The sequence below is a fragment of the Drosophila gunungcola genome, unplaced genomic scaffold, assembly GCF_025200985.1.
Source record: "Drosophila gunungcola strain Sukarami unplaced genomic scaffold, Dgunungcola_SK_2 000071F, whole genome shotgun sequence".
Taxonomy (NCBI): domain Eukaryota; kingdom Metazoa; phylum Arthropoda; class Insecta; order Diptera; family Drosophilidae; genus Drosophila; species Drosophila gunungcola.
Genome location: NW_026453234.1, coordinates 93,348 through 109,304, shown reverse-complemented (window position 1 = coordinate 109,304; position 15,957 = coordinate 93,348). Strand labels below are relative to the sequence as shown.

The 15,957-nt window shown below is 35.3% G+C and overlaps 1 protein-coding gene across 9 annotated transcripts in view; it reads right to left on the bottom strand.

The window, feature by feature from the left end:
* Positions 1–15,957, bottom strand: part of LOC128264452 (uncharacterized) — a 110,043-nt gene that overhangs the window by 12,592 nt on the left and 81,494 nt on the right. For all 9 annotated transcript variants that reach the window (XM_052999917.1, XM_052999909.1, XM_052999910.1 and 6 more), the window contains one exon: positions 482–701. In XM_052999917.1, the coding sequence (XP_052855877.1) occupies positions 482–701 (220 nt within the window). The remainder of the gene's footprint in view (positions 1–481; positions 702–15,957) is intronic.

Here is a 15,957-nt window from a genome sequence, read left to right as displayed (position 1 = left end):
ATTATAAATTGTAAAAATTGTATCAATATTCCAATATTTATAGAAAAAATGGATTTTAAAAACAAGCAAGTTTCGCATATTAAACCAATTTTAGAAGATTTAGGGTCACTGAATAATTCTTCGTGTATTTTTAGTAGGCTATAAGCTATTTAGGTTTATATCAATGGGATACAAATTTTTGTAAAAGGCATTTAAATGATTGAAATATAAGTCTGTGAAAGTTCAAAATTAAATCTAAATCTCCATGATTAAAAGTCTAAAAAAGGACAATTATTATTATTAAACAATTTTAAAGGATAAAGTCATTCGAAGTTATCTTTAAGTTATTTTAAAATTAATTAGGGAATTGTATTAAATATTTAAAAAAAAGTTAAACAATACCAGCCTGTATACGCTTTGGGTTTTTTAGAAATTTTCATGTTACGCATGCTTAAAATTTGTCAAAAATAGAAAAACAACAAAATAATTCTTAGGGACTGACCTGGGCGTGGCTTCGGAGTCCTCGTCGTCCTCGTAGAGGTCGCTGCACTCGCGCTCCAGATAGGCATCGCTGGCACTTCCTGCCCGGATGTCCTCGTGCTCCGAGTCGCTCTCGTCCCAAATGGTGTGCGGGGTGGGCATGGTGATCTTCTGGCGGGAGCACTCAATCCAGTAGCCAGGCGTGGGCATCAGGTTGTGCGGATACTCCTCGCAGAACTCATCTGCAACGGGGTCGAAGCGAGGGGATTACATTTGTGGCATTAAAAACTAAAATAATTACCACATTTGGTCTCTTCAAAGTCTTATATTTAACTATTTGTAATTTGTAACTTGTAATTTTACAGTATAAATCAGTTTCACAGCACTTCTCAGTTTAATATTTTAAAATAACCATTTTTTATATCTTTATGATTGTTTATATGTTCAGGACTACCTCTATTGTTAAGTAAAGATTGCAAGACCAGGTGCTTTCCTAGAAATGCATTCTTGTACGTCAAACTTGGGCGTCTTCTCACTTTCGAGACGTCTTAACTCTTATTTTCGCGGTGGCACTCTGGATTTTAGTTTGGCTAAGATTGCATTCCCAATCAGCCATCGCGTCTAAGTCCCTCCATTAGAAAAGTTTCGTTGGATCCACCGCCGAGAGTCGCACTTTCTGCCTGCGGCCAGAGTCTTATGTCAAAAGTTTTCGCTCAACTTTTTAGCGGCTTGTGGCTTTTACATTCTGGGCAAAACTGTTGCCTACTTTGAGGCTTTCAATGGCTGGCAATTCCTTCAACTCCAAACAAAATAATTTGGTTCAATTCAATTAAAATGCAAATACCGTAAACGCTGGCGAGTGGCGTCGCGTGAGCTGCCAGTCATAAAGCAGGGAAAACTTCCCATTTCCCCCCCTTTCCCCATTTTCCCCAATTTCCCCCATTTTCCCCGTGCCCTTTGCCCTTTTCTCTGCCAACGGTTCTGTCCATGATTGAGTTGGAAATTCGATGCGGCGCGTGAGTCAATAATGTACCAAATGCCCAGTGGGTCAAAACACGAACAAAATGTAATTATTCTCAAGCAATTTGGCTTGCCATCTGCAATGCAATTTCCAAACTCAATCGGTAGACATTACTCAACAAATGCAATATATTTGTACATCAATAAGAGTAGGAAACTATTTTTTTCTTATTTTCAATTTGTTTTTTTTTTTAGTAGATTAATATCAAATCTATTAATATCCATTTTGAAATTTTTAGCAATTTTTTAAAATGGTTTTTTTTGACGATTTCAACAGTTTCCAAATGATATTGCATGTTATTATTTTTTGCAAGTTAAATATATATTATTTATAAACATATATTTGCTTGATTAACTCGAGCTATAATTTTTATTAGTTTGTAGTAGAAGTGTTTGTATTATTTAACCATTTTCTAAACTGAAATCATGATATTTTTGTGGTCAACCGGTTTTATTTCTCAGTTTTAAGGGACATTTCCTGCTTCTGGCCCACTGTACTATGATGGCGGGCATGGCGTTGATGGTGTTTTGGCCCTGGTTCCTTTACTGCTCCTTTTGCTCTTTGTGTGCCTTGTGTTTCTGGCTTGTGTTTCTACGAGACGGCAGTAAAATGCTGCCCTGCGCCAAGATGGGAACTATGATCTAATTAAGGAGCGCTCACCGTTGCCGTCACATGTGCCACACATTTTATGCCGCAAGTTTGGCCCGACTGCCACGCAGATGCTGCATATTTTTCGGGTCTTCTTCCCGGCCAAAAAACACATACATAGTCCTACAACCACACAACGACCCACACACACAGACAACAGTGGGAGCCATAAAATGGTGGCCCTGCCTAATTCAAATTTGAATAACTCACAGCGTGCGCCGCTAAGTAGGCTATGAAATCGCTAGCTCGCGCTGTTTTCCTGCGGTCGTGCCTAGATTTTGATACCCTATATATAAAGCTGGGTTACTTGTCTTTTAGAATAGCCCAAAAAACACAACATTTTTACTTTTATTTGAAAAAATATTATATTATTATTATTATTATTATTAATATTATTATTATATTATTATATTATTATTGATATAAAGCATTTATCACTTAAACAGTGTACGTTAATAATAATATATTAATAATAATAATATTAATTCACTCCTCTCAAATCCAATATTCTAGTCAATAAGTCTAATGTCAAGCAAAACGAGAAACCTTACAACATATATAAAATTTCCTCAATAACCAAGATGTTTTAATTGTTTCGGGAAAAACAGACTTAAATCCAAAACAGAAGATTTCGGAAGTTTTAGAGTGTTTCAAGGGTAATACGAGTTCGTGGGGATTCCTTTGGAGGTATTTAAACATAAGGTTATGGTTGCGATTGTGGATTTCGGCTCGGTCAAATTTTTTGGAGCGGTGCGTGTGTGCGTGGAAATTGCGTGCACAGCGTCCGCGGATAAGCAATATATTTTATTTTTTAAGGCCAGTTAAGCCAACCATCCGCCCCATTTTGGGTCACTTGGGACTTACGCCTCGTTTTGGCGCTTTTTTCTTTTTCCGCTTTTCAAAGTTCCCGCACAAATACAAATGCCATGCCATCCCATTCCGGTTGATCATTTTTCATCGCAGCCCCGGCAGCGACTTATCGTATTGCAACTGCAGCTGCACGGCAGCAACATGCAACACGAAACATGAAAACAAACAACCAAATTGATGGGCATCGTTTGTGGGCCTCCCAAGGGCCGGGCAACCATTTCATCTTGCCACTTGTAATGGCCGCTTGCCAAGCCGGCGAGGGCAAACAAATCAGACCAACTGACACCCGGGAACAGCAACAGCAATACTATACTATAGCATAGCGGATGCTCCATATACCGAGAAGCTCTAAGGCAGAGTGGAAATAGAACGCGAGAAGTGGTCCTTCAAAACTGAAGATATTTAATGGGCTGCCCACTAGGAATTGAGAAGAGCTAGTGTTTGTTACTTTAATTTACCCTTAAACCGAAATATAAATATTTTTTGTAGTAAAAAATAATGGTTTAAAACTGGAATGTCATACCTAGTTGAACTCGCAATAAAATTACAAATCAATTGGCATTCTCAAGCCTGGGCAAATGTAATGTAACCACTTGTAAAAAAATTTCCAAAAATAAAAATGCTGGCCGAAAAGAAATGGGAATTGTTAGTCCAAGTCTTCAGCTGCACAAAATGGTTTTATTAAGCTGTGCGTTAAAATACAAAATAATACGCATAAACAAAAAGTTTTTTTGGCCCTAATCCTAATTGAATGCATTTAATGTATATAACTAAAAAAAATAAAAAAAAACTATTATTTACTCGATTTGACCAATAATATTTGATTATATTGGCAAATATATAGAAAACTATTCAAACTCTTCTTAGAATAAATAAAATAGCAATACAAATTTGTATACAAGTTGTCCTAAACGCTAGTAAAGATTCATAACAGACCAAAAACAAAAATAAGTTCCAAAACCTACTAATATTCTAGATTTTACACTAAAAAACTGCAATTGTTGTACTGCAAATCAGTAAACCTTCATCATCTGCTGGTTCAACGTCTATTTGAATGTTGGAGCAGAATGCAGCTGGAAATGATATGTGTGGTTAGTGCAAACATGTCCAATGCTCCAAATAGAGATGCGATTGTGTTGATTTGTGTGGCCGCAAGCCTGTTGCAATTTAAATTCAGTTTTCGACACAATACCCGTTCGGATTGGCAGGAGCTAAACATTTAATGAATACATTTTGGGGTGCAGCAATTGTCCGCTGTACTGCAAATATAAATGAGTACCCGTATTCCTGGTGAAATCAAATAAAATTCCATTTGATTCAAGCTCAATTTGATTTGTAAATAAGGGATCATTTCACACACTGATGATATTTTGCTTTATTCTGGTTTTTAGCCAACAACTACAACAAAATTTAAGCAATTAATAGTTTCATTAAATTTGGATGGACAGCTGAGTGAAAAGATTTGAACAAAATACATTAAATCAGGTAGAAGTAAAGTTTAAAAGCAATGCGGCCTGACATAAATTTATTTAATATAAATTATCAAACTTTGCTATAATAAAACAAAAAAATGGATAAGAATTACCCAATAAAAATCTTAATCTCTTAATGTGTTTATTTTTATTTCAAGCTTTTAAAATAAAGATGACAAGGACTTGTCATGTGGGGATGCCATTTTATTTGTAATATATTCCAAATTTTCCCTGAGTTGGACTGGGAAATTAAAAAATTTTTGACATGTTTTTGAAAATTAAAAAACAAAAAAACATCCAAGCGCTAGCACATCAATCCATTCCTAAAGTGTTTAATACATTCAGCGTTAATTATGAGAGTGGCTAATCCTGTTTTCGAGTCCTGCTGTGTCATCCACTCATCAACCATCCATCCATCCGTCCATCCTTTGAATTAATGCCCACTAGGATTTCCGCTTACAGCACAAAAAATGGCCGTGGCCATGACTGTGACCCTGTTGTCGGGCCAACAATGCAGTTTGAGCCACATGACTGGGCGGCATTTGTTGCCGCACTTAAATGACACGGACCTGGACGCCCACTTTTCACCCAGCGCTTTTTATGTTTTGATGCGCCGCGGAAATCCATTAGCGTCCTTCTAACACAACCAAACCAAACCAAACCAAAACCCAACTCATTCCCCTGCGGCCACGACAATTCCCTCAAGGATCACGCAACATTGCATTAGCATAAAGTGCCGGCACAATGGCCTGACATTTGGCAAATGACTTGTCACATAATGGACAGTCGGATCAACTGGAAAAAAGTCAGGAATCATGCATTTGATTGTCAAACAAAACGGCGCTCTAAAGGCGATTTTAAATTCAGTGAAAAGAAACTTAGCCCTAAGACAATTTAGTGAATATTATTGGTTTTACATGGATGCAAATATGAACATTTTGGTATGCCAGCAATAGATTTATATTTTTTACTAAACTATTAGTGGGCTTAGTAGTGGTCCAAATCCAAATATTTTGTATTTAATATAAATTGTTTCCCTTTGACTTTCGTCCATTGCTGTTCTTAGTTTTTTTAGATATTTTTTTGTTTTACATTTGACAGTTTTCTGATTTAATTTAAAAATGATTATATTTTCGGACATAAAATATGTTGCTACATACATAATGATTTTAAAATTGTAGTGGTTTCTGATCAATTGTTAGCGCTTTAAGTAATAAGCGTAATTTTTTTGTTCGTATTTTAAAATCATTTTTGAATATGTACGTATAATGTGCAGTACCATATATATGTTGGTTTTTGCTGCGATTATAAAATCATGAATTTCACATTTGCATTGAAAATGAATTGTTATGTTTTCATTCAATTATAGAGGTATACACATAAATGTGTCAATTTAGGGTGTTTGTGATAAACTTAACTTTGTGTTGGTATGCTATATATCATATGGTCCAAATTAAAGACAATTTAGATAACCATAAGCTTATACAATATTTGGGTTGACATCACTGATTTATTGTCTCGCAGAGGGACATCATTTCGCAAGTGGCTAATTCATGGCTATTTTCGACCCAGCCTCTGGTGGATATATGTAGTCTTATCCCATTCCTTGGGTTGTCACTCTATATTCGCCCGATCCAAATGACCATTTTCCCTCCATTTTCCCGTGTCAAGAAGAACACTTGACATTTTTTTTTTATCTCGCCATTTGAATTTGTTGCGCATCGTTTTTCGTTGTACTCGACACTTTTTTTTTTTTTTTGCCGACTTGTCTTTGGACTTTTCAGGCATTTCCCTTTTAGCCACGGCTATTTGCTTTGTATTAAGCCAAGTCAACCCCCGAAAATTGTACTGTCTGCTTGTTCAGCCTAAATGGAGGACACTTGGGGTGTCATTAATGATGGCAATGGGGGCATTATGGGTCAACTGGGGTCAGGACAGGACTGGAGGAAGTGGAAACTCTATACCACCCCCAAATTTGTTGTTTTCTATTGGCTTATTTGAATTCGATTGCTTGTTAATTGTTGCCAGGCAAGTTGGAAATTGGTTTCAGGGCCCCGTGATTGTAAATTGCTTTTACTTTTCACTGCTACGATTTCATCTAGATTTCTGCGGCCCGACTTTTCCAACACCCTCCATCGCCTCCATCGTCTCCCTCCCCACCATCACAAACAATCCAACCATCGGCCCTTCCGCAGCTGCCATTTGCAGAAAAGTCTGTTATCAAAGTTTGCCCTAGGTACAAAAGCAGCCCTTGATAACAATAGATATGTGTGGAAAAAAAGAGCGAAAATAAACACGGCAACAATCGAGGCGAAAGAACAAAACAAAAGTCCGGGGAAAGTAAATGGAAACCAATTCCGCTAAGATGCAAAGGAATCAAACGACAAGCGGCAAACAAAAAAACAAATCAACCAAACAAAAGTTGGGGCAAATTTCTATTTTCTGTATACTGTTTTTTTTTCATTGCCAGGACACTACGCACTTGCAATGGTCACTAAGTGTTAATTTTTCATTGTTATTTCAATACAAATTTCCAATATATATTTAATAGTAACTATAACTTTTAGTAATTATAACTTTTAGATGTCTTTCCAATACCACTTTCGTATAATATATTTAGTTGTTATAAATTCATGTGAAATTGGAAATATGAGTTTGGCAATAAACATTTTTTTTTCTAACTTCACAACCTCCACCGAAATATAACGTTATTCCTTATAAGTCTGAGATTTAATCACGGTTTTATGACTTCGCTGTTGGCTTTCTCAGGGGTTTTGTAGAATTTCCAAATCAAGTTGGTCGGCAGAGACGAAGGTGATAAAAAACCTTTGGGAATGTGAAAATGCAACGTGACAGGCGTTGCCACGCCCCCAGATTTTCCATTTTGACTGTTGGTGCTATATTTGTGTTTTGGTTTTTTTCTTTTTTTTGGTGAGTGTTTTTTGGACAGTGCGTGTGTGTGTGAGTTAGTGTGCGTGTATAGATGATCGCATCACGGCGAAATTGCATTGCACTTCACTTTCACTTTCACTTGCACTTCCGCTGCCGGCGACTTTTCCGCTTCCGTTGACTCTTCCGCTTCCGCTTCGACTTCCACTTCCGTTTCCGCTCTTCAAATCAAATTCATTTTCTCAAAAATCGAGCTGAAAATCAAATCTACAAATACACTCCCGGCCATGTTCACTATACCCTTGCAGTGGGAAGTACATCCAAACTTAAAACGAAATGTTATTAATTAATATATAAAGCTTCTTCTTAACTTTTAATGAACATTATTCCTTTGTCTGCAGATCAATATTTTATACCTGTTATAGAAACCATCGGACAAATCATTCTTGTTCTTAATTCTTAATGAAAAAAATGGATGTTGGAAACGGTTCCGTTTTTTTCGCAATCGGACCAGTATATATTATAGTTATTAATAATATGAAATATATTTGATCTTACAAGTCTTTTTTAATATTATTTTATTCTATCGAAATACACAATTAGGTAATATTTTTTTGTCCGTTTCTAAGGATACCCTCAGTTTTATCCAATTTGGAAAACTATGTCAGATTCAAGACATCAACATCAAGTTGGCAAATTAACAATATTATCTTACACAATTTCGATTTCAACTGCAAGGGTGCAAAAACGTTGGCTTGCCAAAGTTACTCTATATTATTATTTTTTCATTAACGTTGGTGATGTTCTTTTTTGTATTTTGGGTTTTGCATTGATTGTTTCAAGGGATATTTCAATGAGTTTTTTTCTTTCTGTGTACGGGCTGGCACACTCACTGTAAGAAGTAACACCAAGCGGCTCTGAGAAAAACGCTTTGATGATTACAATTTACAGCGAGCGATGCCAGCCACGGAATTCTCTCACATGCAGCGAAACAACGCGGCGTATGCGTGATATTTTCTTCGCGGTGCCTGTGAGCGATGGTGTGCGTGGGTCTGTGTGTGGGTGGGCATTTGTTGTGGGTGTTGTGGGTGTTGGTTGTTGTGGCCTTGACTTCAGGTCAGGGAAAACAAATTTTAAAACGATTAAAATCTGTTGCCCAAAACGCAAGAAAACTGGAAAAACTGAAACGTAAGCGCAAAAATTTCTTATTAATAATTTAGAAAAAAAGGAAAAAATGAAAGAAGCATAGTCCGTTAAAAGAAATGAAAGCATTAAAATTCATTAAAGCGCAAATATCAAATAACAGAAAGCGGATAAGATTCTAAAAAGGACGGGGCGAGTTTGGCGAATTTGGCGTTTTCCCCCGATTTTCCACCGCTTTTCCAGCGGCCTGACAAGGGGTTACCTGCAGATGGAAGCGATAGGGCAGCCTCTCGGCCTCGGAAACCCTGCAGATAGAAACGAGCAGGCAAATGGCCGAAAAGTCTGCCTCCGGGAAAATTCCGGGGGCCATCGCCATGCATTTGCATAAAAGCCAACTAATTTTTTCGTGCCACCCTGTTTGCGTTTAATCAAAATGAAGACCAGAAATTTGCGTTTGGGCACCGTAAACTACGGGCCATGTTTGACGTGTCAGCAGCTGGGGAATATTTCTCTTTCCCTTTCGCCCCTTCCCTCTAATTTCAGGACCCGGGGTCGTTGTAAATTTTAATTGGTCACAGAACGCTTAGCCAGCGGCTGGAAAAGGCAGTTCTGACCCCATTCTGGGGTTAGGGCTGACCTATGCTGAATGTGTTGAAAAAATTGTAATTTTTTTATAATTATTTAAAATTGAGTTTTTACTGAGTAGCGTTTAAATTTCATTTTAAAGTTAGAAACATCTTTGATGACTTGAACATGTTAAGGTACAGGGGAACGCACAAAAGTCTCTCCTTAAATAATAATGTCGAGTTTTTGGACACATAATTTTCAAAATATCAAAATATTAGTTTCCCGAAAATCATTTAACTGAACTAAAAATAAGTTAAAATAACATTTAGGAAAATAAAACCAAAATTTGTGTTAGTTGAAGGCAAGGTCTGGCACATAAATACATTTTCACAAGTCGACTAGGATGTTTTAGATTCGGAGATATTTTTTCTTCAAAATATCAATGTCTTTCCAAGAAAATTTGTGCAAATTTATTTGTGTGTACCTTGCTTTTAAGCTTAAGATTATTATATAAAAATCAGGAATATAACATGTTGTAAGTTACCTGAGCAAAAATTTACCAAATAATTAGCTAGAATAAAGTTTGAATAAGGGATACAAATTTATATGTTTTATAAAAACTGTAAATAATTAATGAAAAACAAAATGTATTTTCAGTTAAAAATGTAACTAACAGTTGTGCCTAATTTACATAATTGGTTTATTGGGTGGTCTTATTTTAAATTGACTCCATATACCATTTATTTAATTATGTAAATTATTTGAAAGCCAGAAATCGCTTAACATTTTTGTCACATATTTTTTTGTTATTTGTTTTGATTCATGTTAGCATTTCATTGCTATTGAAATTCAAATGATTCGATTTCTTTCCCATTTTCCCGGAAATGGGTGTCATTGATTGAGTCTACCAGCAACACAAATCCATAAATGTATTTAAAGTGAAATGCGAGAAGTAAAACAAAGCGCGGAAATAAGGAAAATGAATGAAGTCGAATCAAAAATGCTCTAAACTATTTAATTTATATCTTTAATTGGTATGAAGCAAATTAAAAATGTAACTTTAAATCTCTGATAGATTTATTCAATTGAAAAGAGATTTATATATAAATATGGTTTTAATATAAATGGGTGTATAATGGTATAATGAGGATAAAATGTTCTAAATTAGAATATAAAATTAAAAACAATTTATCAAACAATATAGATGATGCACTTTTGATGTCAACTTGATTTAACCAATTGCGGCCAGATTATGAGATGAAGAGGGTCCTTTCCACACACAGATATATAAAATTTGAACAATGCCTGCTTCGGGGGTTGGGAGTGGAAAAAGAGAGAAAATTGGAAATTCATGTTGACAAGTGGATGCTGCTTTGGCGTCGCTGCCGGCATACTGTACGTGAGGAAAATTTCAATTTTCAAATTATGCGTCACCCAAAAAAAAAAATACAAGCCCGCCTTTCGAACACCAGATACCCTGTGATAAAAAAAGAGGGCACCATCAGATTTCAAAAACTTTATTAATTAAATTTATTCCCTCAATATTACTCCGCATTTTAGATAATACTAATTTGTTTTGATCATAAATCATTTTTTTTTTAGTTCTGTAATACAGAAAAAAAATATAATAGTTCCTATCAAATGTATCAAAAGTTTAACAATAAAAAAAAATGACATGTAAAATACTACACTGAAAAAACGTCATGATTTAAGTTGCTGAATGCTCTGAATTGAAAATACCCCTCGATTACTGAGAATTGCATTCAACAAAGCTTGCAAGATTATTGAAATATTTTCGCCTCTTTTTATGTTTGCGTGCGTGTGAGTATCTGCGTAAACAGCAATTAAGGTTTATTGCCTTTAAAGTGCTGGTATTTTGCGCGTTCTCACAATGTACCACTGTTGACATCGCCATTTCAAGCCGCACAAAGTGCCACTGGAGTTGCATAATGATCGCTGACCTCATGCACTCTTGTTAATCAAGTTGCAAATTGGCCAATAAGCCGCAGAAAGCCGACAGGACACGTCCTGAAGAGCCATCGTCTAGCAATTTTGCGGTTGGCCAGAGTCCAAAATGCAAATGCCGGCCCAGCTCACAGAGACTTACACCCACAACCACACCCAGAGCACCAACAACACTCATAAGCCCATATACACACCCTCTTCAAAAGGGCATTAGTTGTGGTAGTTGAGTGGCATAACGATCCCCAATTGAGGCAGTATTATCGTAATTACTCTTGTACTCTTATGCAATTTCTGAGAGCACCCAGAGGGAACATAAATCATTGCCTTAAACATCTTAAAATTTTGTTAACCCAGCAATATCCTATTTTATATCGGAAAAACCATTAAAGCTTTCGTTTTTATATTTTTAAGCTGCCTGCCTGGGTATCATTGGTTTTATAGTAATAAATAATTACAAATCACCAACATTAAAGGCCTACAAAAAATTAATTATTCTTCTTATATTCCCTTTAAAAAATTCCTAAACTTATATCAATAATACTTATCGTTGAATCGCTTTTCACTTTCCACTCAACTTTCCATTCAATTTACCTGTAACGAGAGCAAAACAGAAACCATGAGTAAATCATAAATCACACATCCAATCATTTATTGTATCATATATGGGCTGTAATTTTGGGCTCTTTCAGCAGAACAAAAACTTTCGTCAGGCTTTTTTGTGTGTGGAATTTTGAAGGAGTGGGTGAAAGTAAGGTAAACCAACCGCACGAAATGTGTACTTTTGATGTTGAGATTCGTGTCATCGCAGGTGGAATTTGTTGCCCCTGACAATTTTTCGGTGAAAGAGGAGAGTACACTGAGAAAAATAATCAATAATAAAAATTACTAAGCCAAAAAAAATGCATGTTCTAAGGATAAAATAAAATATTTTGAACCTAGCTTATATAAACACATTTTCCAATAGGTAAGTGCTATTAAAGCTTATCTTATATAATGAGGGTTAACTTTTTTAGGCTAGAATGTATATATTTAATCTTAAACCTCATATTAAATTAACAAAATAACTTTTCAGAAGTTTAGTTATTAAGTATCATGTTAAAATAGATTTGGCAATTATAACCCGAAATTTATCTTCAGCTTAATACATATTTTCATTGTTATCCATTATTTTTTCTCAGTGCTTATATAGCTACGTTTGGGATTTGCTGTCTGTTGACATGTCGCCCGGGGCATCATAATCACTTTGCAACCTAATGCCAGCCCACATACCACATATATCTTTTGGCCGAAAAAAAAAAGAAAAAAAAGAAAAGAGGCGTGTTTGTGTTGAAAAGTTTTTGCAGGCAGCTGTCGCGGTTTTTGCGCTTGCAAATGAAGTGCTAAATTATGCTAAATGTGTGACAAAATGTGATTTGAGTGCAGATCAGGTGGCCTTTGGCCTCTTGCTATTTTATTTACTTATAATACGTTTTATGTGTTCGAGTATATGCTATATTTTGCTCTCAAAGGCTTGACAGTCGATATTATCGACACGATAATCTGGGTTGGTTGCCATCTAGGGCCGTCATCATTTAAAGGACATCCTCGCTGGCGTTTTGCATTACAATTTTCCTTATCCATGTCGCGAGCAGACTTTCGTGTCGAATGAAAACAAATTACTTTCGAGCGAGTAATCTTGCGGGGTTTTTGGGGGAAAATGTAGGAAAATATCGAGGCAAGGCATTGAAATGGTGCTGGAAGCGAGTTTCGCTTGCGTCATGGCTTCAATTACAGTAACAGTGGCGAAAGTACGCAACAGATTCAGTGATTTGACCCCTCCCACTCCCTCCCCCCCCCACCCCCCACAATTTTCCACGACTTTTACCCGATTTTCCCCGATTTTCTTCGCCCCGATGATATGCGAATTATGTGCGCCGTAAAGTATGCAAGGAAAAGAACTGGTCGAGGCCAGAAACGACAAGACCAATCCATATATAGAAAAGCGGCTGCTCCCAGCGGAAATTGAAAGCTTCCATCGTGAACGGGCGGCGATAAAGCAAACACTGCCCCACCAAAAAAAAAGCCACCCAAATACACCCACTTTCACCCCAACTAACCACACAACTGTATATGAGTGTGTGTTTTTGAAGAAAGTGAAATCAAAGTTGCGGCAAAAATTATTCCATTTTATTTCCTGGCTTGCTTGAGAAAAAAAATACTTTTGAAATAAGTTGAATATGAATTACAATTAGCAATGGTAAACAAAAGAAATACCTACTAGGAAATTAAATTAGGAAACTATAATTTGCGACATGAATTCCAACCAAACAGATAAATTAAATAAATTCTTTGATAATGTTTATTTATTAAACGTATTTTCTTTATCATATCCAATTTAATGTTAAATAAAACAAGGAGAAATTTTAACAAAGAGTTAATATACAACTACAACCTAATTAAATATGCAAATTATTGTTTTAAATTAAAAAAAAAGGAAAAACTCTTTGTCGTACATAAAAGCAATGAAAAATAATTGCATTTACAGCAATCATTTATTTCCCTTACTTATATTTAAATTGAAATCCAAAAACAATCTTTAATTTATATGCTTTGATCGATAATGAATACAAGACAAACATATATTGAGCTTCATTTTTGCCAACGAGATCTTTGATTGCCACAAGCAAAAAAATGAAATTCATGTTTATTTTATTTTTGATGAAGAGCATATCTGCAAATAATGTGATTTAATGCAAAGCAAATAACTAGACAAGTGCAATAATAAAAAATGCAATATAAAATCTTTTTTTAACACTTCATATATGTAAATAAAGACTTTAAAATTAAAAGGTTTCTGGGAATGCTTAATATAGATCTTATTTATAAGTAAATTAGTGTTGCTATTTTTTCATTGCCTTTCCCATTTTCCTGGAATTTTCCCCATCTCGTTTTTCCAGGCTAAGTGAATGAAAACGAAACTTTAATTGAAAAGAACGTTTTTGGGTTAAGTGATTGATTATGTCTTGTTTGCCATACACATGTATACGTGCACATAAGTACACCTAGCGAAATTCGTAACTTAAAGTTAATTAGAACACCAGACTGATGATGACAGATTGAATCGAGGATTTGCTTCTACATGAGTCTTAATTGATTGCTTAATAAAATACTGTTGTACATAAAGTTCTTTTACATAAACACCTAAATTTATGTTGAGTTATCGCAGGCAAAAATCTTCGATTAACAAATTGGGTCATTAAAGTCGATACTATGGATTTGTAAGTTTGTATTTAGAAGAAGCTTGAATGGTTTTATAAATTTGTGTAAAAGCTTGTTTTTTATTAATTGATGAACTAAATATAGGAATAAAAGATAATGTAATTACTGTTTTTTTTTGTATATTTATTAGTCATTTCGCTCAGTGTGTGTATTAAAGGAAACGCTCAGCGTCGCACACAAAAATTTCTGCCTGTCTTCTGCTGTTATTTCTGTTATTGTTATGCCGTTTCTGGGCGTGGCAGCCTCCCCCGCAAACACACACACACCTTCACACACACACACAAATTGAAAAAGCAACGTGACAGACTGACAGACAGGTAAGTATGTGTGTGAGTGTGAGTGAGTGTCTAGGGTGGACCCAAACTTTGACAATGCCAGTCGGCTACAATTCATTCAGACAAAAAGTTCGCCACAATGAAAACGAACCGCGCGCGAAATCGAATCAATAATTTAATGCAGGTGCTGCCTACGCCAGGTTTATTGCCATTTCCCGCAGGTATATATATATATATATATATATATATATATATATATATATATACATATATATGTATATCCCCTCGATTTCCGACGGCCACTGCTTTTGTCATTTTGGCCATTGCCAAGTTAACGTTGACGTACATACATAATAACAATGTCTCCAGCCATCGAACTTGGCTTGTTTGCCGCTTGTTAAGGGCATATTCTCCTCCCACTCCCCTCAACAAAATACGCTTGTCGATTGGCCACTTTCCCGATCCATGAGCAGCTTAATCTAAATGAAACGATTGCCCAGGAGCTGATGGATGTTTCGTTCTTTTTTTTAAGGGATTAAATATACACTCAAGTGCATTAAATATATATAACAAAATGCTTAAATTTGTTAACTTTCTTTATAGCTTTGTTAATCAAATTTCCTATTAACTGGTACTCACAGGTGAAAAATGTTTGTTTTGTCCAATTTTTACCAAAAAAATATATAGCAAACTATTATAAAATTTGAGACAATTAATAAAAAAAATTGTATTTCAAAAAAGTCAATTTTTTTTTTGTTCAAACTAAGCAACAAAAAAACGCGAAAGAAAAATATGTGGACATATTTTTAAAGAAGTACATTTTATTATTACTGATTTGCATATTAGAGCGAATGTAAATAGCATTTTTTAAGGCACTAAAATGTTTTGTCATTGTTTTTTTCCCGCCGTTAGCATTCATATCACAGTTTTTGTTTCACTTAGTAAATAAGGGCAAAAACCATCCTTATCAAAGTAGTTATACGTCCTGAATTGAAATTAATTAAAAATCATATCATTATTCGTTTATCACGTTTTGCCAAAGATCACTGCTGTTGCCAAAAAGAGAAAATACAAGCGCTAATATGTTACAAAATAACAATGTATGATAAGATAGTTGCTATCTAACCTTGTTAGACATAAACAGCCATTGACAGCTAAATAGCGCCACCGGAATTGCGGTTCTTTTTGAAACAATTAAAGTAACATTTTGCCAGGAATTTGTTTCTTTTCTATTTCTTTACCTAAGATTAAATGAAACATTTTTTTTATCGACTAAATTCAAAATGTAATGAATTTATTCACCGACTGTAAAAGTGTCTAAAAAAAAGGATGTAGTTATTTAAATAGGTCAAAAACTGACTTAGTTTACGCATTGCATTGTAAATACCTT